The sequence below is a fragment of the Sorex araneus genome, chromosome 1, assembly GCF_027595985.1.
Source record: "Sorex araneus isolate mSorAra2 chromosome 1, mSorAra2.pri, whole genome shotgun sequence".
In the NCBI taxonomy this organism is placed as follows: domain Eukaryota; kingdom Metazoa; phylum Chordata; class Mammalia; order Eulipotyphla; family Soricidae; genus Sorex; species Sorex araneus.
This window is the reverse complement of record NC_073302.1, coordinates 211686505-211713306: the sequence shown is the minus strand read 5'-3', so window position 1 is coordinate 211713306 and position 26802 is coordinate 211686505. Positions and strand designations below refer to the sequence as shown.

The following is a 26802-nucleotide window of genomic DNA, read 5'->3' as shown; positions in this document are numbered from 1 at the left end:
CAAAGAACTTGAGACACCAAACAGAAAGACACTTAATGCAAAGAAAAGTACCTTTTTAAATATGTACTCAGCAGTTGAAGAAGTACTCAGAACTCAGCATATAGGAATGTTCAAAAAGCCTTCGGAAGAGAAGTGCAAGTTCAAGAATAAAGTTTGGATTCACACATGCTTTACCAACTTAAGGCAGCAATTAATTCACTTATGGTATTTACATGCCCCTCTTCAGTTACTTATGGAGAACATGGGAATTTTAAATTCACAATTCAGTGCAAAATTTAAAATGATCTTCATTAGAATTTGAAGCTATACTCTAAACTGCTTTATATACTACCAACAGGGAGCCTCATTATGAAGCACTATATTTGGATTAACTTCTTTACATTTTGTAGCTGTAGATTTTGAATGTACTTCTGGTGTGTTTAAGCAGAATCAAACAAAGTGATTTAATCTACCTTATTAACGAACCAATCTGCACCGTCACATGGCACATATATAAAGTCAAGAGACCTCAGTACATCTTCTTTTCTGTTATCATCAAAGGATCATTGGAGAAGAGACATCTTAGATGCCCAAGCACAGAACAGTAGCAAATGAAGACTTGCAGAAATACCAAAGTGGTTCACTAAAAAGGATGTTGGGAACAAAGACACAGTCAGATTAGACAGAAACTAGCTAGAATGATTGTTATTCTAAGTTCAGAAGGTACTTTTGTATGATCATTTCCTCCAGCAGAAAATAGTGCAGTTCTCATAACGAAAGGTGGAAAGGGGGTAAGACAGTGACCACTGGTGTAGTCACTAGCGAAAGACTTAATGACTGACAGAAGGGGAAGTTGGGACCTCAACAAATAAATGCCCACCCAAAGGAAATACTCAATAGACACTGCAGGGTGGAGGGAGGGGACATATATAACATCAAATAACTACTCTGTGCTTAATACTTTGCCTATTACCAGTATCTCTTCTGCCTCCATTACGCACACTTTTTTTTTCTTTAAGTAGAGGCCTCGCTAGTGGTTCTCAGGGGCTGTGCTGAAACCTATCAGTTCGATCACCCTTCTGAGCTATCTCCTCAGTTCCCGACTCATTGGTCTTAAAGGAGCCACTGATAAAGGCAGAGAGTTGGTTGGTTGATTAAAGCACAAACTGAGGAGCAGGACAGATAGTATAGCCACAGCCCTAAAAAATAGCACGCATTGAAAACAACCCCCCAAAAAACCCCAAGACACCAAGTTCTCCAAAGTTGTCAGTGAAGTTCAAGAATTGTTAATAGGAGGGAGGGTCTAACAGAAGAAATCAATTGTTTTCCTAGGCATTATAATACATGCTGGCTCTTCAATGGTGTACCTGCTGTATTCATTTTTGGGAGAGTAGAGAGATTCATCGCTACATTTAGGTACAGTTTCATCGTAACAAATAGTTTTTGTGTTTTATGTACTAAGTCATCACTGGTGACAGAGAGATGAATAACACGGTCCCTCAAGGCATTTACACATTTGTGGGAAGACCAAGAGAATTCAGATATTGGAAGTACTATGTATGATAAAGGTCTGCTCAGAATATAGTCTCTCATTGTTGCAATTTTTGTTGTTTGTTTGGGGACCATACACGATGGTCTTCTGGGAACCAGGCAGTACTGGGATTGAACTCTGAAGTCCCGAATTCAAATAATCAATTCCAGCCATTTGAGCTATCTTTTCAGTCCCAAAATATATTTTTTTGAAGAACAGGTTTCCAAAGCATTATTCCCTTAAAACTATTATGAGTACTACACCTCTGAAAAGCAAGCCTTTGAAATTCAAGATGTATACAGGTAGAAGACTATGCTAATTACTATAACTATTTTCCTTTAAAAAAATTCTCCCAAAGGAATTGGAAAGGAACAAATACCTCAATGAAAGTTATTGGATTCTCTTTTCAAGAATGTTTTATCAGGGAAGCTGGGGCTGGAGCAATAGCACAGCAGGTAGGGCATTTGCCTTGCACGCGGCCAACCCGGGTTCAATTCCCACCATCCCATATGGTCCCCCGAGCACCATCAGGAGTAATTCCTGAGTGCATGAGCCAGGAGTAACCCCTGAGCATCACCAGGTGTGACCCAAAATGCCAAAAAAAAAAAAGCATGTTTTATCAGGGAAGCTGGTGAGATTGCACTGTGGGTAACACTCTTGACTTGCATGTGGCTGACCTGGATTCAATCCCCAGCACCCATTACGTTTCCCCCAACCCTGCCAGCAGTGAGCCCTAAGCACAGAATCAGGGTTAAGGCTCTGAGCACTGTCAGGAGTGGACCAAAATTTTTTAAATTTTTTATCAGGGCCCAGAAACCAAAGCACCACCACAGCTTGATTAGTTACACCTGCAATTAACATAATTAGAATTTATTGAGTATTTTATGAATTCCAGACACTGCCTTTAGAACTTGTTCAGTATTCCCAATGATTGTATGAAATAAGTATTGGCCCCCATTTTAACCATTATGAACAGAAGCTCAAAGAGATTCAGATATACCCCTAAGGCCATACGGAAAGTAAGTGACAGAATCAGAATGCACAGATTTGTGTCTGAAGATTGAGTTCTTTCCCTGATATTGAATTCCTCTCTCCCTGGGGGCAAGAGCAGAACTGGACTCCACTGATTATCAGTGAGTGGATCTAGAGATGGTGTTGGAATAGTGTCTGGGGAGCGAAGATGTAAATAGCAAAGAAGCTCATCTTGTGGGACCTACTAAACATTACACAGTAGGGTGTGTGACAGGAAGCATTGCTTCCCCTATAAGTGGATCAGTTAATAACTTCTAAATTTCATCTTTGGAGTCTGAAAAGAACTATCTTGAATCCCTATCGGAGGCATGTCTCTATGGCTGTTTTCCAAATCCTATTATCTGGGAACTGAATTTAAAGTAGTTTGGCCTTTTTTGAATTGTTAAAAACTCTGATAAAACAGGAATAGTTCATACTTGCATACACCAAATTCTGTGGGACATCTCAAGCTTAGCTCTTAAATGATGTTCTCATATCAACCAAGAGGTGAAACCTGGACTGCTGAGAAGCACATTGCAGATAAGAATTCTAATGAATGCTTGACAGTGCAACTTCCGTGCAAGTCCCTATTCCTCTATCTATTAATGGGCTTTAGTTATAATAATAAGCAGATATTTTAAGCAAAGGGTTAAACTGAGAACTGAGAAAATGCAAAAACACTGCTCTTTTGGGGTGACAATGTAAATTAATTTCTGAGAAGGAAGATGTTCTAAGTTCATTTCCTTAAATTTTAAGCCCTTTAAGAAAGGTAGACTTTCTTAAAGTGTGAGACTATTCAGCTGCAATTTTTAAAGGCTACTGTTCCTTTAATGCCCAGCTGGTTCTGAGATGTAATAAAATTGACATATTGATTCCTTTGAATTTACAAATGCCTGTTTCATAAACTCCATCTCCAAAGCCTAGGCATCTTTAGAGCACTGTCATTTTTTTCCTCCAAATGGATCAATTATGTGCCCACGTAATCCTGTTACCTGTGAAATCCATGCATACTTCTCCCATTTGCTGCAGTTCCCAGGCGGACAAACTTGCATTATGTACGCATAAACAAACAGCGCATTTTCCTGATATTAGAGATTGTTTTCAGAGTGAAAGGCAATCTCTTGGGTCCCTTTACTCAGAGAGAGAGAAAGAGATAGAGAGAGACAGAGAGAGAGAGGAAAAACTGCCTATTTCTTTCAACAACACCGGTATATATGCATATAGACATACATACATATATATGCATATACACGTACATATTTATATTTGCTGTTTACAATTCCTAACAATTCATTCAAATCCTATAGTTTTGCTATGTTCACTCCTCTAACTGATCCAAGGAAGGGAAATTCTTCATTTTAGTTGAATTAGTTCACAAAGGCTTATCATTTTTCTTTCTGACTGCTGTCTTTTCTCCTTTGTTGATAATTAGTTATTTAGGGACGAATAAGCCCCTAAGATTCATTGAAACATTTAGAAGTAAAAACCCAAAGTGAATTTGGTTACAAAGTTTGCCGCTGTTTTCTAGATAGGGGGAAAAGTCTTCAATATTTTCCACTGTGACACTTGACTCTCACGGGTACTGAGCTTTCTTTAAAAACACACGGAGTCCTTTATTGAAACAACCATAGAAAACACAAAGATTCTGCTTCTCCTACATTAGGAGAGAAACGCCTCAGTGAACTAGAAGGTCTTTCCCATGTCTTAAATCTGTAACAGCAAATTGTCTTCCCACACAAGCAAATTTACATGTTGGCTTGTGGACACCCTCGCCAGTGCAAAATGCATAAAGAAGACTTATGTGGGAATATACATGCACAGCCCGAGCCTATAGAATCCCCTGCAAATAACCAACAAGCAAACATGCTTTTGTCTATGTGTGAACTCTCCGTGTGAGCAAAATACTATGCATGTTTTACACAGAGATATGAATTCTCGCTTCATTCTTCCAGCCTGTGCTGTATCTGATTTTCCTCACTTCACTGGGCACCCAGCAGTCCTGTTACTCTGCTCTTGCACTCTACAATTTGTCTTGAAGAGATTCCCCAAATCGCAAAACATTTTGTCTTTCTGTCCAGCGGACGCCCCATATGCAGAAAAGATGGTCTGAAAAATTGGGTTGAGCTTGGGAGCCCTGTGGCCTGGCCCAGCGCTGCCATTGTACGGGAGTGGTTTGAAAGATAAATGGCTGCATGTTAACCAGATTTGACATGCTGTACAAAGGCAGGCACCTTTGGTCCCATGACACAGCCAAACAGAAAACACAACAAGCGAGCCTGGCAAAGATGTCCGACAAGAATAAAAGCACAACAATTTGTCACATAGTTGTTACAAAATGTGAGCAGCTTTCAGGGATTGCCATGGGATGGTGAAGATAAGGCAGTGTGGAGGATTTGAAAGTTTGAGCATTGTTGAGCCAGAGGCAAGGGAAGAGTTAAGTTCAGGAAAGGGGGGAAAGAGTCATCGCAAAGGGATTATTTTTATTTGCTTCCTCATAAGGCCAAAGAAGGCCTTAATGTCAAGAATTAAATCAGCAAGGCCAGTGTCTCAGGGTTTACGAAATTCAGCTGTTTGGAAGGGCTGTGTGTTAACCATCTCCTTCCAAACACCCAAAAATGTAACATAGTCTAGGATCAGTTTCTTGAGATTCAAGAATCCTTTTTCATTTGCTTTGTCAAAGTGGCAGAGTGATGAATGAAAGTGAGAATTTTGAGGGTGAAAAATCCATGAGCCCCAAGTAGTCTCACTATTCACCTGCAGAAAAGAAATCAAACTGTTTCTCTTTGACTATTTTCCAAATTCTGGGATTTCCTTTTCCAAATGTCCTTTCAGAGCTACTTGTAACACTGCAAATTCCACCATTCCAGCAACATTTAAACATAAACTTTTTTCCTGACTCCAGGGCTTATGCCCTTTCTGTCTTAATTTTATTATCTGTAAAAAGCAGATGAAACAATAGTATCTATTTGATAGATTGTCACTAGGCAACTGCAGATGACACGGCAAATTCTAAGCAGAGGTCCTGGACAGTATAAGCACTCGATAAGCATTAGATAATACAAGCTTTCATATAGTTGCCAGAGACATTTCACTAAAATACAGACATTATGATGTCCTCCTCCCTTTTTTCTCTTTTTCTTTCTCTTTTCCTTCTTTTCTTTCTTTTCTTTTCTTTCTTCTTTTTTAAGGCTCACAAACTCACCAGCACCCATTTACTGGATAAGAGAAGGATGGGGCAGAAGATTCGCCTGCTCTGACCTCCTTTGCAAACTCAATTTAATAAGCACATTCCCTTGCATGTGGCCTATGTTCCCAGGTTCCAGAATTCTCAGGTGGCGGGCAGTTCCTGAGCTAGTTTTCCTTTCCTTCCTCTGATCCCTTCATATGCAGCCGAGCACTGTCCTCACTCCACTGTGAAATCTGAGGTGTGCATCTTTTCTCCCTGTTCTGCCTGCCACTTCCAGTTCTAGTTCTAGCATATGATGTCCTGTAGACTGAATGGGTACAAAGTTCTTCAGTAGTAACCTCATTTTCCTCATTTCTGATCACCCCTTCCCCTTCCCACTTGACAAAGAGCTTCTCTGGCTCTGTTTCTCATTTTTTTTGATTGGCATCCTCAAATACAGAGTCTGCATACAGTAGGTGCTCAATTAATGCAGAATAAGTAAACACTGAGAATTTTGGCTTAAACTCCTGAGGATTAGAAAAGGAGTCAGTGGCATACTTTTCAGTGATTTATGCTACAATGAAAGTTTTTTTTTCTTCTTATAATGCAAAGCTCAGACTACCCTCTGGAATTAAAGCAAAAGAATCCCTGAGTGAAAAAAGAAAACTTACATTTTCCCCCATGAAACTAACATTCATTTCAAAGAGGTGCTACTTGTAGCAGAATCAATCAAGGCATGGCAAACTATGAAAAGAAAAATGGAAAAACCCAAATTGCTGCCTAGCTTAACACTTGTCAAGCCTTCAGTCGAGATCTTTCTTTCTTGAAGATCCTGATAATGCTCTAAGAATATGGACAAGGTACTTAGGAGAGGGAACTTGGAGCAAAGACATTGCCTTGGTCAATGATTTAATATAACCTGGGCAAAAATCTCCCAAGAAAGGAATGACACCAGGCCCTGACAGCTTACAGAGGACCATGAATTACCCACATAGTGGTTAGGTGATTTCTGATGCAAGTTTTTACAGGGGGTAGAACCTGGAGCTCAGTTGACATCTGTGATTCTCTAACCTTTGTGACCCCTTGTAAACTCAGAACCAGCACAGCCGCAGCTCAGCAGAGCCCCGCCCCCAGCCCGCCACTCTCTTGAAATCTGAGCCAAGCCCCATGTGGCAGCAGATCCTATGTTCACAGGTCCTGACGGGAATGGAGGAAGTCATTCTTTGATGAAACAGGCTCTCTCCCTCACTAAAGGTGAACTGCTCAGAAATGAAATCATGCTAATCACTGTTGGTGGGGGGCAGGAGCTGGTGAAAGGAGAGAGATCATGAAGTTAACTGGTGACCTTCTGGTTCCCTCTATTATAGGTCTCACTTTATACCTACTTATAATATTAAATAAGAAACAGATTTAAATACGAAACCATGACAGCATGCCACTGGGAACAACTGGCCAAGGCTGCTCTCTAAGCTACAAGGTTACTTATTCTTATCAGGGATAAGGCAGGGTCATAGGGGAAGGCTCCATACCATAGGGTAGGTCTGGAATCGGACGACGCAAAGAAGGAAACTGTCAAGGAAATGTACTATCCTTATATTTTCATCTCTTACCCCAAATGTTAGTTAGCCAAAGAAAGTCTTAAATAGCAAAACCACTGATTTCTCCCTCAATCAGCAAAGAGCCATGCAGAATATTGTACAGGAGAGAATCTAATCATTAGATTGAGCACATCCTTAGGGTGGACTTTATATGGAGAACTCATTTTACAGAATGTCAAATGCCCCAATATGGAAGGGGTTAGTTAAGAATCCCCCACCTAATCAAGGCCAAAATTCTCTTTGACAAATTATTAAAATATTGAAAATTCATATTGTCCCAATGGCAAGGACAGAGTTCAACTTCTTCCATTAAAAGGGATTTTAGAAGCTTAGTATATTTACTAGTGAAAACATAGTATAAAGAAAATTATTTTTAAATAGTATCCAAACTACAATTTTACTTCTGTGCCAATAGAGTATGCCAACTGAATACTTGAAGTGATCACGTTGGAAGAACAATGTTTTGTTAGAATGTTACATCTTTGTTAAAAAAGAGAAATAATAAGCAGAGTTTAAATGAACTCTATAAATGGGGAAAATTGTCCATAATAATGTTAGTGACCAGTTTCAGAGGTATGTATGTGGAAATAATAAAGATATAAGCAAAGATCTTAAGGAAATGTTGGACCTATTATAACTATCTAGTCCTTCCTCAAACTTCCAAAATAAAACTTTGAGTATTTATTATATTGGTTAACCATCTCCATTCTGATCTACCTGTTTGTGAAAGGATTTCTCTCCACGTTTCAATTTTATTGACTGCAGCAAACCAAACCACATTCGTCACAATTTCAGGTGTACAATTTTGACTGCTGGGAGAATTTTAGGCTTCCCATTTGAGCTGTTACGTTTCATAATCTAGGTCTAAGATCTATACAGCATTGCTTTCAGAAAGTAAAAAACTGATGGATCATGCCATCCATGGCACCATTTGTTCAGCATTTGGTACAAATGGGAGAAAAAAGATACAGAATGCATGGATTGATTTTCAAATTACCTCAATATTTTGAAAACATTTTCACCTGCATGCTGAGAATGCTAAGAATGGCAAGGAAGGCAATTGTGCATTTGCACAGCCTCTACTGCATTCATTTATAAATTACCTCATCACTGACTGAAATTAACACTGATTCTTACAGGCAATTTCTCAATTTCCAATGCTAATTACATTTTTTTTACTTTTAAATTCTGTACCACCTGTTTTGGGCAAGACATCTTAGGCAGCGCGACCGCATTTAATCACAATTTTAATTAACCGCCCTGTAGATGTGAAAAAGAAGCAATTATAATGTAGATGAATGATGATTTTTCTGCATTAAATTGTTTTGTTTCCCTGGTATGTTGATTGTAACACAGCACACAAATACAGTAACTGTACAATTTTTTTCTATTGTAATTTAGTAATTGTTTTTGGAAAACCAGTTTGGGAATGAGTGACTTCATCTGTTTACAAATTGATTGATACTGTTCACTCACTGATTGCTGCGGCGTATATTTTGGTATTGCACAGCCTAGCATAAAATATAATTAGAGATGCGCAGGCTTCGCAGCACCATTTTGGAATCTGAAAATCAACTGTAACTGAAGTATGTTTTCCTTGAGCATACTAGTATCAGTTGGGGCTGATGAAATGATAATCAAAACAATGGGCTTTCCAATTCCACCACTAGTAGAACCCCTTGGTTTCAATCTGATAGTCTAATATGGTGAGTTTATGAATTACTCTCTACCAGGCCTGGGAGCTGGGGGCTGGCAAATCTGAAGCTTGCACAACTCACTCAGATCTGTATCATGAGAAGCATACAAGTGAGGTAAGGAAACAATGATGAAAAATAAAGAGTTGCTGCTTTGGAAATGGAAGGATTGTTCCCCGACACCAGGCACAATGCACTGGTGTGCTGTCGCTCTCGACTATCTCATCTCTACACTGTGATACAATGAGATCACATTCATGCTTCTGGCTTGCAGATACTGATCATTAAAGCCCTACCTCACTGCAGATAAATTCGGAGATCTTATTTATGTGAAGCAGAGCTTGTTCCCCAGTCAACTAGGAATGGAATAGGGGGAGAGAGACAGCCATCAATATCTGTTTATTCGAGACCATATGCTGACTGATAGCTCGAAGATCTACACTTACTAATTCTCACATGTGTTAGAAAGTCTGCCAGGAATGTCCTGCATTAACATCAGACCGTCTCCTAATCATGGGCAAGTCCTGTGTTAATACACTTTGCTGGTACCACAGCACTGGTGTCTCCCTCTTATCATCCAATACATAGTTCTGAAATACACTCACTTGGGTGAGCCCTGGGCTAGGCCATTTCTGCTAGCATGGAATAAAGGGGGAAAGGCCATGTAAGCAATTGTGGACGTTCAAAGGAAACTATTTACGAGATCGCTTCATCTTCTACTTTGCTTCCTTTTATACTCCATCCCTTAGAAGGTCCTAAACTGGGACAGTTCATTAAAAGGTGAGAAGTCATGTTAGTCCTGGGCATGCATTTGTTATAAAACATAGCTGGGATGATGGCTTCATTCAAAGCAATTTACAGATAGAATGGGATGAGCGAGTATGACAAAGATAATGTTGGTTGGGGGTGGGGAAGGATGACTCTATGGATCAACTTCGATTTTTCTGTCTCCTTGATGAATAGTTGCTAACAAAGTATTAATAGGACACATAAAACCAATGCCAAAACTCACATTCTATATTAAGTAAGAATCTTCCCCCATTAACATATTAAAAGTTCTGCTCTTTTGCTGGACTAGAGATTTGCAAGTCAAAATGTTTTCCAAACCAATGAGATGGGATACAAAAATCTCATGAAGTCAAGAGACCACGGAGTCTCTTGCCACTTTATGATACTGGCAGGTGTGTCCTCGTATTTGAAGTTTCAGGAAAACCCAGCCATGAAATTCACTCTAGGCTGGCACTGCCGACCAATGTCATACTTTCTGCTGGTGAGCACAGGTGGCTATGCTTAAATATTGGGTATAGCCATTAGGGTGAGAAAGAAAAAACACCCCAACTCACTTCAATGAGTGAAGCTGAGAAAAAGCTAAGAATGCACAGTCCGGGCAGGTGGAAGAGGTCTGTCTGCTCTACAGAGGGTGGCAATATCGGGTTCTGAGTGCACTTCTCCCGGCAATCAGCAGCAGTGCTTTTGTGCAGCTCTGCGGTTCTCCCTCCTTTGCCTCCTTCCTTACCTTCCTCAAACAACTCTCAGGAAAGGTGTTTTATGAATAGAGGTCAAGATCACCTCAAATGTCTCCAATGATAGCCTCCTTACAGAACCAAAAGACAGTGTTCTAGCAAGTGACATTCCCACCCCCCACCCCCCCCAAAAAAAAAGTTGTTCCAGCAATAATGCTTGTTTGGAAGTTTCTAAAAGTGGTAACATCTGTGCACTGCTGGGAGATGTCATTCCGCAAACTTTGCAAGCGGGTTTGTCTTAGACAGAAAATAAAGTACCTGATCCTGGGCCTTAGGCACTTTTAGCTCCCCATATCTTCACACTGACCCACTGCACGTTCCTCCACGCAGAGCGCTGCTTCCCATGGCTACCTCTTCAATATAAACTTGCTAACTAATCTCTTAGCAAACACTTGAAGTAAACCTGAAGGGGGGAAAAAGAGGCAGAGAGGGAACAAAAAAACCCGGCACAGATAAAGCTCAAGACACACTCAATGTGATGGCGAATCTAAATTTAGTTCTAAAACACAAGTTTTCTTTGGAAGAACTAGCCCTTATCTGTGAGGCAGAGATTTTTTTCTTAACAATTAATATATTTTTTAAGACCCAATCCTAATTCTGCGGGCTTTTCAGAGGGCTGGTTCATTGAACATAAACTCCCTTGATTTTTTTCCCTCTCCTGTTAGTTGCCATGTGGCTACCCTCACAGGTATTTGTAAAGGGCTTCTTTTAAAACTGTCTTCTTTTAGTAATAAATCTTTTAGAAAGTCGAACCAGACTGTTTACATACAAGGTAACTTTTTCCTTAGAAATCTCTGCAGAAGCCATTGTTGGAAATGCATAACGACTTGTAGTCAGTGATCAAAGGAAAAAAATTAATCCTTCACCCCAATAAGACTTTTTTTAAGATTGGAATTCTCTTTTTCAACAAATAACAGTGAAGAGGCCACTGACAATCTACTGAATTCTATGGTTCCATTTTAAATGTTGACTACACACACACACACACAGGAGCAGCAAATGAACCCCAGGGTGTTCAAAGTTAAAGCTTTTGAAATAAAGTTGGTCTGGAGTATTTGAAGACATAGTGTTCAGAATTTAAGTTTTTATATCTAGGAATAAACAGAGCATTAAATCAAGCAAAACTGTGACAAGGCCAATGTGCACAGGGATGATGCCAGGAAGCCATCTTCAGCCTTTTGTTCGCAGCTTAACAAAACTGTGCCGTCACACCACTTTAGTTCAACAGTGCCTGTCGAATGGGCATCAGCACATCAGCCAATGCCTGTCATACACACAGCCTGAAGACGGCTTGAAAGCAAGGGCTTATTCAACCCCCAAGTCTACTCAGGAACTGGTGAGGATTTTTAAATCGTCTGGTAAAGACACCAACACTCCATCCCACCCCCCTGCCCCAATGTCATGGGGATGACCAAAAAGGATTCGTTTCAAGAAAAGAGACCAAAGTAAACAATGGACTGCAGGCAAATGGAAACCCTTGCCATATCTGTTTGCTTTTATAGGAGCCATGGTAAAAGTTCTGCTACCACAGGACTTTCTTTAAAGTGACATTCCCCATAGTCAATAGAAGTGGAATGCCACTGCTACTGTGAGGATTTGGCCAGGTTTTCTGGCCTTAAACAGGGGACTAAATGTTCTTACAGTATCAGGAGAGGAGGGCATGAATTGACACACACAACTGCAGCCCTCTGGTACTCAAAGACATATCTCTTGAAATAATTCTTTTTGCTACTCTTCTGCTGGCCAAAATGCACCAGGTTTGGAATTCAGTCTCTTGAGATCTGAACTCTGTGAACATTTAACCTGCTGCAGAAGAAAATGTGGAGAAAACCAACCTGGTAAAGAGAAAGACCGCTAACTTTCCTAGAAGTTAACAAGCGGGGGCTGCGGGTGGGGGGAACTACTCAAACTGCCTTATTTTCTTCTTGTAACACTGATCATGAGATTTGGCTTTCAAGCTTTAATAAGTGCTGAGGAGGTGCCTCAGAACTTTCCTCCGGTTTAATTAAGTGTGCCCACTCCTCTTCAGGCATCCAATCAGATTAAAGAAGAGTGCGCCCCGGAGTAGGGCCGCTGAGCCCTAGTGCTAAGAATTAGCTGAAGGTGTTCTGAATCCCCGCCTTCCCAGCTCATTCAGGACGCTCGCTGCTGAGATTTCGAACGCACAAGAGTTGAGATTTCCTTTACACTGAAGTTGAAAAGCTTGCGCGCAACCTCTCTCCCATCTCTGTCTATCTTTCACTCTGCTGCTGTCAGTTTGCTGCCTGTACTTTAGCTGTCTCTTTTCCAGTCTCTACCCTGTCAGTTTCTGGCCTGCCAATTTCAACTTGAAGCTTGACTGGGCTGATTTGATGCAAATACCTCCAGGGAAAACCCTGAAACTGATGAACAGTTATGTCAAGTCGATTTTGCACCATCGGGAAAAGGTAACCTCTGCGAGAAAAAAAACAACAAGGTTAAAGAGACAAGGGCTTTTCACGTGTAATACCTCTGCTGCACATCTCGTTCACTGTTTACCATCCCTCAGAAATTGTAACTGTCAGAATTAGTCCTAATTGCAGATGCGAAAGCTGCCATTATAATAAAAACAGAGGCAGTGCAGGCATTAAATGTAGCAGCCTAATTTGTGAGACTACAGAAAAGGTAGAGTAAATGAATATTTCATTACTTTAATTACCAGGGACTACTCTTTTCTTGCTGTCTTATGATAAGTGTTGCTGTAACTAGCAACAGCAAACATCCACTAAAACATAAAGTGCAATAATCGTCCTGCTGTCAGGATCACCGCTTTAAAATACGAGCTGGGGAAAAAATATAATGGTTTATCTATTTCTTAGAGATTGCAGAAGTAGAAGATGGAAATTCATTTAATGTCAGGGGGGAAAAATGCACACACAAAGGCACCAGTAAACAGGTTTTAGTCAGAGAATAATGGCTCCAAGAGAGAACAGGGGGGGAAGCCCCCCTGGACTGTACATTGGGAGTGTTAGCCCTAAAACAATTCAAGAGAAATGGGAGCTAATAGTGTTTGTGTCTTTCAAAGGCAAAATTCTGTTTTGCATTGCACAACATAATTGCTTGAACATCAGAAAATGAAACTCAAGTGACTGGGGGGAAGACAGGAGGAAAGCAAGTGGTTCTCAAATGATTAAGCAAAGATGGAAAAAGTTCAAGTTGGCAAAAGTTTAGAAGCTCAGTCCAGTTCCATTTAAAGAGGACTAGATAAAGCTTGCCAGGAAAAGGACTTTGCCTGTAGTTTCAAAGTACTGATTCATAATTTGGGGGAATATCAATAATCACTCACCGCGGATACCTTGGAAAACCTGAGGCATCTCTCTTCCTCTCTAAATGTCAGTTTCAGGTAAAAGGCAGGGAGAGAGGGGGCTAGGCTCGGGGAAGGGGGCAGTGGGAAAGGCAGGGGGTTGTGATGAAGAGGTTACTGAGACTGGGGAAAGCCAGTCTGTCTCTGCATTTATCACTTTGTCCCAGAGGAGGTGTTCGTCCAACACAGCAGTTTGACAGCACAAAAACACCGTGGCCAGAAGCCCTCTCAAAGAATCTACTGGCACATAACATTCTGTGGTCTTCTTTCACTGGGCAAGGCTACCTCACACTTTATCTACATAAGTAGAAAACTCCACACATTTCTATGTGTTTGGTAGAGTTTACTCCCACTGCCCCCTCCCTTTTAAATATTGCAAACTCCCCCTTAAAAAATACTATCTTTAGTGGACACTCCTGAGCACTGTTTTAAAAGCAAAACAAAACACAGTAACTCACAATTTAGCATCATCTCTGCTAAGGTTGGAAATATTGCCAGAAAATGGGGAAAACAGTTTATAATCACAAGACTTATAATTTCACCTAAATTTCACCCACGTTTGCAGCGTAGATTAATAATGTGCATGTAAGTTTGGTGAGAGTCACGTAACATGGTGACCGTGTTTAATTCCTACCATAAGTCCTACCAAAAGCAATCCCACAGTTACTCGTTGCCTCTTCTATTTTTGTGAAAAAGCATTTTATTCACAGGCCATGGGATTGCAGTGAAAGTCAGAGGGGAAAGTACCCGGGTTGGGTTCCTAGTGTGCATTTGTGTTTGTGTGCATTGGAATGTGAATATTATGGGCTGTGCTGAGTTTTCAAATTCCCATCAGCACTACAAAGGTGATGAGAAACATTTAGAGGACAAGCATTTTGCTTCGAGATTTTTCCCTCTTAATGGGCCTATTTATTATGAAAACACAGCTTACCAAGTTCTTTATATATAAACCTCACCTCTCAAAACTGAGAAATCTCATGATGTGAAACACTGCTATTGATGTGCTTTGTGTCTAAAATAGAAACTTAGGTACTTCCAAGAATAGGCAAATTGCAAAGTTTCTTTGATTACAGTAGCTTAGATATGTAAGACAATGAGTACAATTTAGACTAGCAAACTGTGAACTCTAGACACTACATTTATAGAGCAGCTGGGCACTAAGTTCCTTAAATTTATTTATCTGTTTAAGAGAGGAAAAAAGTCTCAGATTTTATGGAGCACATCTGAATCCGTTGATCTATGGTTGGTTACATATTTGGGGGAGGGATGTCTATCACCTTGTCAGTTGTACCTTCCTTTCCTAGAATCAATTATAAAAATAAAGATGAAACAGCATATAAAGAAGAAACATCACTGCTATCATATTAGTGATGAAACTATTAAAGCGAAATCCTTTAAAACTTTTAAATGTAGAATATGTTTTAGCTTTTTGTCATGGGAACTCATTCATGACAATTACCTGTTCCTGAAAGAATGTGGTTATTTCCCTCTATCACCTGACACGATCTAATTATGTTTCCACCTTATCATTGTGATTTAAAATGACACCATGTATTTTCACATAAAGTCAACTAAGCTGTCCAGTTCTGCATTTATTGTTCACTTGAAAGACTATCTTCCTTTAAGTGGAATTTTAAAAAAATATTGAACTCTAAAATAGTCACATTCTGAATTAGGTCTTTTCCTACTCAACGGAGATTGTGTGTGAGTTTTAAGGTGAAACAGCACATAGCAATTGAAATGATGAACAACTTAAAGATGTATCACATACAATAGAATGTGACATTTGAAATCCCGGAGATTATAGGAAAAGCTAACTGGAATTTAAATTTCACAGTACTGTTTAAAAGGGGGAAAGATTATTTGAATATGTACACAACATTTCTGTATTGTCTCTAAATTCCAACCATCCCTTCGAATCGCATCCCCTCAACTCTGCTTCATAACAAAACAGAATTTGTAAGATATCACAAATCATCATGATGATTACATTCCTCAACTGAAAAATGAAAGCAAAGTTCAATCTTCTCCTTAGCAAAATACTTGTCCGCATCACACGTGTGTCTGCTGTCGAAGTCTGGTTTTCGGAAGCCCACATTAATCTCTAACCAAGACTGCAGATTTGCTAGAGCCCCTGGTTCTCTCGGCAACCATACTTTCTTGGGTCACAAACACAGTGACTGATGACACCGATCATCTTCCCTTTTCTCTTTTCAGCTCCTCTAACTCTCCTGTCAGAAGCCTGAAAAAATATGCACAGTGACTGCTACTGAGGGGAGACGGAGTTTAACTTCTGGGTTGGCAATCAGAGAATAATTCATGAGCAGATTTCGAGCAAATGATATGATTTGCTAAATTTTGGTCTTTGATTTATATTTATGTACTCCTGCTACTGCTAAGGTTTTGCCAACCTCAATTAGATCATGAATGAGATCATTTTAATTCAGCCCCCAAACTGTGACCTGACCATGGTCTGAAAGTGTTCAAAAAGTCATTCTGAGCCTCCCTTTGATTTGAAAAGGACTACTGCATGCTTGGTCGTTCATACAAATAACATAAAACTTAATTATTGGATGATTTGGCAGAGGACCTTCTTGCCAAACAACAGTCAATGCCAGCTACTGTGATGCTGGCAATGCCCGGCCCGGCGCGCAACCCCCTGGATACAGCGTTTGTTCATTGTTTCTCGGGGCAAGATGCTTTCAAAGAGGCTTCGTGGGTCTGGGAGGCAGGGTGCAATGCAAAGGGTGTGCCGTATTTATAACTGCAGTTAAAAAATGCTGTCTCACCTAGAAGGGAAGTAGATCTGCGCTGTCAAATCACCAGGAGGCTGTGACAACGGGAGCTTGCAGCCTGACACACGGTGTAACAACACAGCAAACACCTTTAATTCTGTCATGTCTCATACCCTTTACTTTCTCACACATTTGTGGCTGCTCGAACGTTGACACCTACACTCTCTTTCGAAACTAAATAAGGCAATCTTATTTAAGCCCAAATGCAACACCTGGAAAGTTATTCTGGTGCCCAGCAAAAAATAACCATTAACTCCTTCCTCTTATAAACGCCTCTCCACCCGCCACCCCCCCCCATCCCCGCCCCTGGAAAGTCTCAAGTTGGTAACAACCGGGCCTGAGGCCTGACTCTGAGGTTCACATGACCTTCTGGGCTGAGCTCCTGAGATAGGCTACACTTCCCTCTTGCAGAGATGCAAGGGCTGCGATAATGTCACTGTCCAAACTGGCCTCTTTGCAGCTTCTCTAGCAGAAGCCCCCTTTCAGCACCAACTTCTGCTGTCTTTTCTAGTAAGGCGAGAGACCCCCGCTGCTTCCTTCTCTTTAGCTACCGTAGTCTAATATTTTAAAAGCTGGAAATGAGAATAGCTTTTCTAAAGATATTTCCTGGAATTTTTAATGTGCTGCCTTGATTTTTTTTTCTTTGCCAATTATAAACCACCATTTGGAGGGCTTATGAACAATGTAAGTCCACCTCATCTAATTAAACCACATTGTTTTAAAAGCTAGAACAGTTTTCATGTCTACGAGACTTGTCTGCATAATAAACTGCTAGAGCCAGAATTCTGAGTGTCTGTGGAGAGCCAGTATTTTATCTGCTGGGTGCAAAGAGCCAGGCACTTAAAGAGTTAAGGAGTGTTCCTGCATTGCTGGGTAGGTTAATATCACAGCAGCCTGGTAAAGCATTACCCTGCACCTCACTTAACAAAAGCCTCCTTTTGCAAACAGACTCCCACTTTCTCCCCCCACCCCAAGTGTCCAAAGGTGTTTACTGAAGTAAATCTGCCTAAATCCTCCATTGCTTGGGTCATGGGGGTATATAGGAGGGGTAGAAGGTGTAGGGATAATCTCTTTTTGTAAATTCTGTAAATCTTCTGGGAAAAAGGAAAAAACAACCACCACCACCACCAGGAATCTGAGTCACATGCTTCATGTACAACTTCTAATATCTCCACTGCTTTGGCTCTTAGAAAGTGAGGTCTGCCAGTGCGCTTATCAAAAAGGGACCCTTTCCCAATGATTCGCTCTGCTGTTAGAAGCATTGCACTTCCAAAGTTTTGTATATGCACGTGTTCCTCTGTGTGTGTGCGTGCATGTGTGTGTGTGTGTGCATGCATGTGTGTGTGTGTGTGTGCGTGCGCGCTCGCGCACGCGCCTGAGTGCTGGATGCATAATCTAATTATTGAAGAGAAACTGTTGGTATCTTAAAAGTGGTTTCAGAAAGGAAAAAAAATAGACAAGACAGTTTAGGAGCAAGATAACGTAGCTGAAAAGTTGTCACGAGAGGTTTCTGCTCTTGCTGTGGTCTCATTCCAATGCCATTAACTGCATGTTACTTTTGCATGTTGAAAATGGAGGCAAGTAACACAGTAAAACCTGACAGGTCCGCCTGCGAGGGTTTAAACAGTTCGCAGTAAGAAGGAGCCCTTTAGGCATAAACTTTCTCAAGAGAACGTGAATACCACCAACCCCTCCCTACAAATCTTGAGGCATCCAGTTTGAGATACAAAAAGGCTGTCATCTCACAAATGTTAAACATACTAAAAAAATCTGAAAAAAAAGTATGGAGAAGGTGTGAAAAACGTGGCACTTTACAGCCCTCAAAGCATTTTAAAATAGAACAACTTTTCCCCCTAAAATTCTTTTCAGAGAATTTTTTTTTCCTTTTTGGCTCATTTGAGAGTTTCTTTCTTGGCTTTTTTCCCCCTTTCATTTGAAAATATGAATTATCATAAAAAGTCAGGGGGAAAATGGGAAAGTCTTTTCCAGTTTTTCTTGAAGATTTATCAGTGCGCTCAGACTGGGTGGCAGCGTCGTTTCTCTTTTCTTTTCCTCGGGGGCAGACACCCATCCCTGAAACCAGAGCAGGGCCTCCACACGGTATCCCCATGGGCAGCACCCCCCTCCCCCCCCAGTGCCTTCCTGTCCCTGGCCTGATGGTAAACAATAAAAGTCCAGCCAAATAGTACGCGGCACACAAGAGTGGCAAGTCCACACACCTGACTTCAAGTCTACCAGGCTTCTGGGAGAGAATCTGATCCCTCCCTGACACATTTACCTCAAGTGTTGAGCGGTGGCCATGAATAGTACAGACATGCCATCTTGTAACACTACACGCCTGTCAGGAGGGACAGGGCCTGCTTGAGCATCAACTATATAAGGCTGGTAACCAGGGGAAGCCCAACAAACAGCCACAAACACCTCAGTTATTTTACTCAGCTACTACACATTCTCTGTCTCTGCCTCTGCCTCTGTCTCTGTCTCTCTCTGTCTCTGTCTCTCTGTCTCTGTCTCTCTCTCTCTCTCTCCCTTTCCCTCTCCCTCTCTCTTTCTTTTCATCTTGGCTTTCTGTGGCAGAATGCAAATGGAGCCTGCCGGCGGTGAAAGGGCTGAATTGTGATTAAGAAGAAGAAGAGCTCCTTTCTTTGTTCTCCCCTCAGGGGATGTTTACTGGGAGAGACACGGCGGATCAGATATGAAAGGCATTCAGGTCAGCATTGATGTGAGCGAAAGTGAAATCATACCTAAGGCATTCAAAAGACCGCCGTGTCAGGGGTTCAGCTAACGGTGCAGCTACTGTGTGTGTGTGTCTTCCCGGAAAGGCAAAAATCTTTTCACAGACTAGCGATTCTCTCTCTCTCTCTCTCTCTCTCTCTCTCTCTCTCTCTCTCTCTCTCTCTCTCTCTCTCTCTCTCTCTCTCAAATTATGGAAGTCCCCTCCCCGCCCCTGTTTACCTCCCACTAGATGACACAAGAGTTAGTGTTTCTCTCCTGGACCACACATTAATCAGCCCAACTTCTAATAACTGTATTCCCTGAATGAACCAGCAAGACACCATATGAACTGGGGTAAAATCTTAAAAAAAAAATTAAGAAAAAAAAAACAGGTGTATTCATGTGTGGTACATATGTGCTTCCTAGGGAGAAAGAGAACTGAATGAAGAGGAAAGTTTTAAAAAATATTTATGGATGGCTTTCCCTCTCACCTTCCTCAGAAGACAGACAAAACCACACACACACACACACACACACACACAGAGTAGAAACAGCACAGAACACCTTAAAACAAAATGCTTTATTTACTTTGTAACCACTAGTTACACTTTTCCTGAGAGCTTTCACTCTGGCAGGACTGTCACCCAAGATACAAGTATTTAGCACATAGCTATTAAGGCAAAGATTTTCATAGGATCTAAGATTATTACTGCTTTCCTTTTTAAGAAATGCCTGATGAAGAAATACTTGGATTTTACTTTTTAAAAGTTTACACTCCCCACAGCCCACAAAGTCATTCAATAGATTTTCCAAGTGGAAAGCCGAGGCTGCTGGCATAAACAGAGCTGTGTAAACATATACAAAATCCACAAATCACAGCAAACATACAAATAATGAGGAGGTGCCTAGATGTTTCAAGTCTTAAAAATGAAAAAGAAAAAAATCACATTTCATTTTCTGACTGTTCAAGAAAGAAAATACATGCAGGGTGGGGGGAGGACACTAGAGCTATATTTATTGGTTTTAAATCATCCTTTTCTCTGCTGAGAATTCTTCTTTTCAACCTTCACGTCTTGGCTAAAAAGCATATTTGGGCTTATGTTAACATCTGCTTTTGTGGTGACATTTAATTCTGTATATTTTCAACTAGTGTTTCTGCATCACAGATTTTCCTCCTTTATCTCTGTGCTCTAAAAAGACAACCAAAGAGCAATCAAAAAGGTGTCTGACTTGGGCATTCAGACAATTGCCCCCTTGTGGGAATGCGGGAATGAATGGTACAGTGGACACCCCAGCACCATTGACGTTATAAACATGTAAATGAAACACATTAGGGCAGACAATCAATTGTCTGTGAGCATTGCAGACCTGCACTCCTTCTCTCTGTGACAGGCACAAAATAGTGTCTACCTTGGGAAGCCACGGTGCTGGAGAGGAATAAAACAAAGAGTTCCCTTTCACAGAGAAGAAAATGCACCTTAAAAGCCTTGGAAGAAAGCAGATGACAAAAACTGTGGAGAGGAAAAGAATCTCCCACATCTTGGAGTGAATAAACGCTGCACTGCTAGAGAGCTAGCAACACCCTTTTCTCCTACCTTCAAGATAGAGACCCTTTTTGCCCTCCCTACTCCAGGAAAAAAAAATCCTTAATAAAGCACCATGGTCTTTGATGACCTTTTGGAATTTCTTTCCTTTGAACAAATGAAGCAAGCAAGAAAAGCAGCATGGAAACATGACATAGCAGTTTAGTGGAGGAACTTTAATCTTGGCTTCATTCTTATTTGGAAACAAATGCCTAAAGACCTGAGTTTCTTTTTATTTGGCAACAGAGAAACAATGTAAAGTTTAAAATTCTTCTCCCATCCTCAGCCCGGGTGGAGCATGCTGTGGGTGCCAGCAGGCGAGTGGCTCTGATAGGAAGAAAGGCATGCTTCTACCCCAATTGACTTCGTTTTTCCAAATCGCAATAAAACAAATAGATCAGTCTAAATACATAGCCCCCAGCCTTGTGTGTGTGCAGCGAGACAAAACTTGCAGAAAATCTCCATAGAGAGAAAAAGATGGAGATGGATGTCTTTGGAGGACCCTTAGAACTGGTACCTGCCACACAAAACTGCCTCAGAGGGCTTTGAGAGTCAGCAAAACAGCCTGTCTGTAAACTCCACTTGATGAAGCAGGAATCTTGCAAAAAGGTTTCCACACTTGCAAAGGTAACTAAGTCTGAACCAGCTGTAATCCAAAGGCAACTTCCCTGGCTCGGAGGTCCAAAGAGAGGGACTCTGGCTTAGCCCAAGCAACTTCACCTCTCAGGCAGGGGAACCCAGGAGCCACATCCTAAAGATGTATTTCTTTTCCATTTCACGAACGCATCTTTGAAACAGAACAACTTCTCCATCCTCCACTGCCTCTAAGCATCGCCACCAGCACCTCCACTCCCTTTAAGAAGTGACGAGGAATAAGGGCTTATCTTAAACAGGGATAATCATTTCTGCTCAACTGATTGTTTCTCCTCTCGGATTCAAAGCCCTACAAACATCCAACTTTATCCCCTTTCTTTGCCACTGAAAATCTGAGACCAAAGGCATGTCTGAGAAAAAAAAACCCACTCCCCCCAAGAGTCCCCAACACTTTGCCGAAAACTTTGAAGAAAAAGCAAATCTCGCTTTACTTTCTTCCATTTCTTTTTCCTCCCTCCTTCTAGCTCAGTTTGCTTTAAAAAGACAACTTCATTTGATTTTCTAATACATGCATGTGTATCAGTGAATTTTTTTCTTCCCTTCCCGGGAGCCCGATGCTGGAAGCAGTGGGCCAGAGAGGCGGCCCCGCACCACACCACTCAGACGCCGGTCCGAGCATCCTTAGGAGCCGATGCTGAACTAGGGGCAAAGCCTCAAACTTTGTAAGTTGCAGCCGGGCCTGTGCCGGGCCAATGGCAGGCAGTGGCCAGGCATGTCCCCCTCTAAGCGCTGCTGCCTGACTGTAGACAGTGGAGATAGCGGGATATAATCAAGGGAATGAAGGGGGGGTTGGGCTAAGTTCCCCCTCCTCTCCTCCAGCTTCAGTGAAAGTGTTACAAAGTGAGTCAGGCGATGGAGGATCATCTGACTGAACTTTCTTGAAAACAAGACACATTCTTGTCTGAGCTTGCTTGCTTGCTTGCCTCCTTCCCCTTCTCCCGGCTCCTCATTTCCTCCTGCACACCTTATTTTTTGGGAAGAGACCTACCTGGGGGGGGGGAGGGGGAGGGCGACCGTGGGGGAGGGGAGGGAACGCTCTGCTCTGCATTAATCTAGCCCTGGTGCTCTCTTCCCGTGGCATCTTCCTGGCCTAAGGATCTTGAAGGCTGGATTTTAGATTTCTGACTTCTCTAGTATTTTCCTCCAGTTGCTTTCTCCTTTGCGTTTTAAAATAATCTTTACAGTGCTGTCGTCTAACCGATGTTCTTGACCAACCTTTCAAACACACGTGCACACACACACGCGCCCGTGCACACACATACACACACTGCTTTACATGTTTTATCTCCTTGTCACCTTAATCTATATATACACTGTTGGCTTCATTAAAATTATATAAAGTGCCATTCTGGTTTCCTGGATGAGCATCTTCTCCCTCTCCCCCCCCCCACCTTGCAGCTTTTACTCTATGATAAGTACTGCCATTATTCCTTTCTAGGAATTTTTATATGATTTTGATAAGCATCATCATATTTAATGTTATCAGCAAAGACACAAGCTCAAAAGTGACATCTTTTCCATGAATCCAGAAAAGAAAAAAAAATCCACTCAGTTCCGATAAATCCTGGCAATTCCCAAAGGGAAAGGCATTGGATACGTGCTTGATGAGAAATAAAATGAAAAGAGTGGGGGCTAAAACTCTTCTACCTGCTTTGCAGAACCAGGACATTGCTCAGTGAGATTCAACCCAGTGAGAAAACAGTGACAAGTAACTCATTCACAGCACGTTTTCCCACAGATTATGGGGGGAAATTAGAAACAGGTAGTCTTAAAAGTTAAGAGAAGCTGCAAGCAATGGACCCGCTTGCTGGTAAGCGTGCAGGGTTTGGGCTAAACGCCTTAAAACGCGCAATACAACTTTCCACTTCGGGGCTTTCAGGCTTCTCCCAAGTTCGGAACGGGGTACAGGGGCTAGGGTCGCAGAACCCAAGATTAAGTACCCCCCAGCTCTCCATTCCACCTGCGAAGTCCCCTGCAAAGAACCCTCTCTGCCAATATTCTTTCCTAGAGTCTCAGGAAGTCGGGAACCCTCTGATTCCCTGGGAGCTGGGAGCTGGCCTGCCTGACTTCCTTGCAGGGCCCGGCTGGGGAGCAGTGGTGGCAAAATCCAGAAGGGGGTGAGAAGAAGCAGGCAAGAAGAAACAGTCCAGAGAGTCTCTCCTGCAAAAGAACACTTCTGGGAACACTGCTTTCTGCCGCATTTTCTTCTCTCTCAAAAAAATGACAGTTTAACATAAAGGGTGGGGGAGCCTGCTTTACACAAAGCTTTTTGTTATCCAGTTGATCAGCAACAACAACGTGCTTTTGGTACTTGCAAAGGCTGGGGGAGCCCCACAAGGGCATTGATTTTGGAAAATCAATAGCCAACATTTAATAAAAGGAACGAAGGAAACAAGAGAGGAGAGGGGGACTTGCGGGCAATTTCAGTGTCTACCAAATTTCCCTGAGATTGGGGAAGGGAGGGTCTCCTGTGGAAAGACCACCTTAAATAATGCCAGACGCCAGGGTGCAGGAAAAATGAGAGAGAGAGAGAGAGAGAGAGAGAGAGAGAGAGAGAGAGAGAGGAGAGAGAGAAAGAGAGAGAGAGAGAGAGAGAGAGAGAGAGAGAGAGAGAGACTGACTTGTGTGTGTGAAGGGGGGAGCTGAACTGGATGTTAGGGAAGCAGCTTGGAATATATTATTGTACTTGGTTTTTTGTAATACTAAGCCAAGCACACAGATCAAAGGCAGCACAAAGGGGGAAGGCAGGATAACCTAACGAACAGTGCCTGACTAAAATTCCTCTATCACTCCCCCATATGGCTCGACACCTCCACCACAACAAGCAAAAGGCACGAGGGAGGGAGGGAGGGGGAGAGAGAGAGAGAGAGAGAGAGAGAGAGAGAGAGAGAGAGAGAGAGAGAGAGAGAGAGAGAGAGAGAGAGAGAGAGGGCAAGCACAGAGAGAGGAGAGTGAGAGGCTTCATTTGTCTCTAATCAAAATTCTCTCTTTGTGTTTTCCTTCCTCCAGCACCCCGCACTGCGCCCCCAACCGCCACCTCTCGGGCCCGCGCCGCTCCGGGGCAGCCCGGGGGCGCGCGCGACCGTGTCCGCGGGAGGAAAGTTGCCGCAAGTGGACACGGGCGGTCCGGCGCGGCGCGGGCCGGGCGCGCGGGAGGCCAGAGGCCGGCGGGCCGCTACGTCCCCCGGGTCCGGCCGTGGGGATCCGGCCGGGAGCGCAGCGAACGAGAAGTTTCCTTCCCGGGTCTGGCCTGGCGGTAGTTCGCCTGTTTGTTCTGGGGGGTTCTTCCCCCCCCTTTTTTTTCTTTTTTCAACTCCGTATCCTCCGTCAGCAACGCCCCCCCCCCCCACCCGGGCGGCACCCTCTCGGGTCCCCAGTTGCCTCCCCTCCCCCAAGCACCTTCTGCGCTCTTGCCAATCACTTTTCCCTTTTATTCCCACGATTTTGTTTGGGGGTAATGGGTAATACCTAGGGTTCCTCTCTCTCTCTCTCTCTCTCTCTCTCTCTCTCTCTCTCTCTCTCTCTCTCTCTCTCTCTCTCTCTCTCTCTCTCTCCTGTCTGTCTCTGTCTCTCGGGGGGGGGGAATCCACTTAACTGTCACACTCTTTAATCCCCCCACCCTCTGTGCCTAGGGACCCCTCGCACCCCTCTCTCCTTCCTCTTTCCCTCTCCGGGCCGGGATGACGGGCTGCTCCCCCTGACCCTGGACCCCGTGCCGGGCCGAGTGTCCCTGCGCCCCGGGGCTCCGCCGCCCCCGCCCCCCTACCCCCGCCCAAGGCGCGGAGCCCGAGCCCGCACGGACCCCGCCGGAGCCCGAACGGAGCCCGCCAGCCGGGTCCCTCCCACCCCGGGCTCGAGGCGCGCCGGCCGGGCCCCGCGCTCCGCGGACCGTTACTTGGCGCCCGGGGAGGCGGCCGGGCCACTTCGGCAAGAAACTTTGCGCCCGGCGGAGCCCCGGGCCGGCCCGCGCCGTCCCCCAGCGCGCCACCCCCCCTGCCGCCCGCACGGGGGGCGCCCGCCCGGCCCCGCGCGCCCGGGACCCCCCGCCCGCCCGGCCCGCCCGGGACGCGCCCGCCGCCCCGTCGCCGCCGCGAAGCCGGCCGGCCGGGCGCGAGCGGAGCGGAGCGGTCGGCGGGGGGGCGGCGGGGGGGCGGCGGGGCCGGGCGCAGGGGTGGGTGTGGGGGGGGACCCCGGCGCCGCCCGGAGCCCCCCCGCGCCCGGCGCGCGCCCGGCGGGCACTTCCCCAACTCGGCGGCGCCGGGCGCCCCGGGCACGCTCGCCCGCCAGCCCCGCCGCCGCCGCCGCGCCCGGCCCCGGCCCGCGCCCCGCGCCCCGCGCCCGCGCCCGCCAAAGTTTGCCGCGCCGCCGCGCTTACCGTTCTTCCTGCGGGGGTTGGCTTGCTTGCGCCGCTTGCAGCGGGGGCCATCCGCCATGATCGGCGGCCTCATCGGTCGGGGCGGCTCACTGGGCACTTCGCATGGACGCGGCGCCCGGCGCCGGCAGCACGCACGCTCGATCTGGCGACAGACACAGCGACAGTGTGGGCATCGCCCGCGCCCAGGGACGCGCGCGCCGGCCGCCCCGGGGAGCCGGGCCCGGGCCCCGCGCGCCCCCCGCCCCCCGCGCCGCCGCCGCGCACACGCGCCCCGACGCCCGGGCGCAACTTCGGCGGCCCCCTCCCCGCCCCCCCCCGCCCCCGCCCGGCCCGCGCCCCCCGGGCGCTCGGTGTGGGGGGACGGCGGCGGGGCCCGGGCCCCGGAGTCGCCTCCTGCACATGAGTCACAACTCCTGACCGTAGGAGGGGACGCGCGCGGCCCGGGGCGCGCCGGACCCCGTGCTCCGAAAAGTCCTCGGCCCGGCTCGCGAACTTGGGGCGCGGCGAAGCGCGGCTCGGGCTCTCATCTTGTCTCCCTCTCCCCCCCCCACCCACCCCACCCCGTCTCCCAGAGGAAACAAACAAACAACGCGCCGCGGCCCCCGGATGAAGCACACTCGGGCCAATTGATAATAGTCATTCTAAGGACGCCCGTTCGCCCCGCGCCCCCCGCCCCTCCGCTCGCGGACTGCACCCAGGCGCTGGCTCTCCCAGGCCCCCGTCTCCCACCCCCCCAATTCAGACCGCCCGTTTCACGTCGCAAGAAGAAATATAATTATAAGCCTCTCTGGACACTGTCCTTCTCCCCCCGCCATCTCCTCCCCAGCACTTTGACAATATTTACTCAAGTATCCCC

At 44.5% G+C, this 26802-nt stretch overlaps 1 protein-coding gene across 4 annotated transcripts in view; it reads right to left on the bottom strand.

The window, feature by feature from the left end:
• The window catches only part of ZEB2 (zinc finger E-box binding homeobox 2), a 139873-nt gene that overhangs the window by 111064 nt on the left and 2007 nt on the right, over nucleotides 1-26802 (bottom strand). For 3 of the 4 annotated variants that reach the window (XM_055146874.1, XM_055146893.1, XM_055146888.1), the window contains exon 2: nucleotides 25947-26088. In XM_055146874.1, the coding sequence (XP_055002849.1) occupies nucleotides 25947-26019 (73 nt within the window). In that variant the 5' untranslated portion in view covers nucleotides 26020-26088. Of the gene's footprint in view, nucleotides 1-25946; nucleotides 26089-26364; nucleotides 26501-26802 lie in introns of those variants that run through there. The other variant, XM_055146881.1, reaches the window with a different exon arrangement.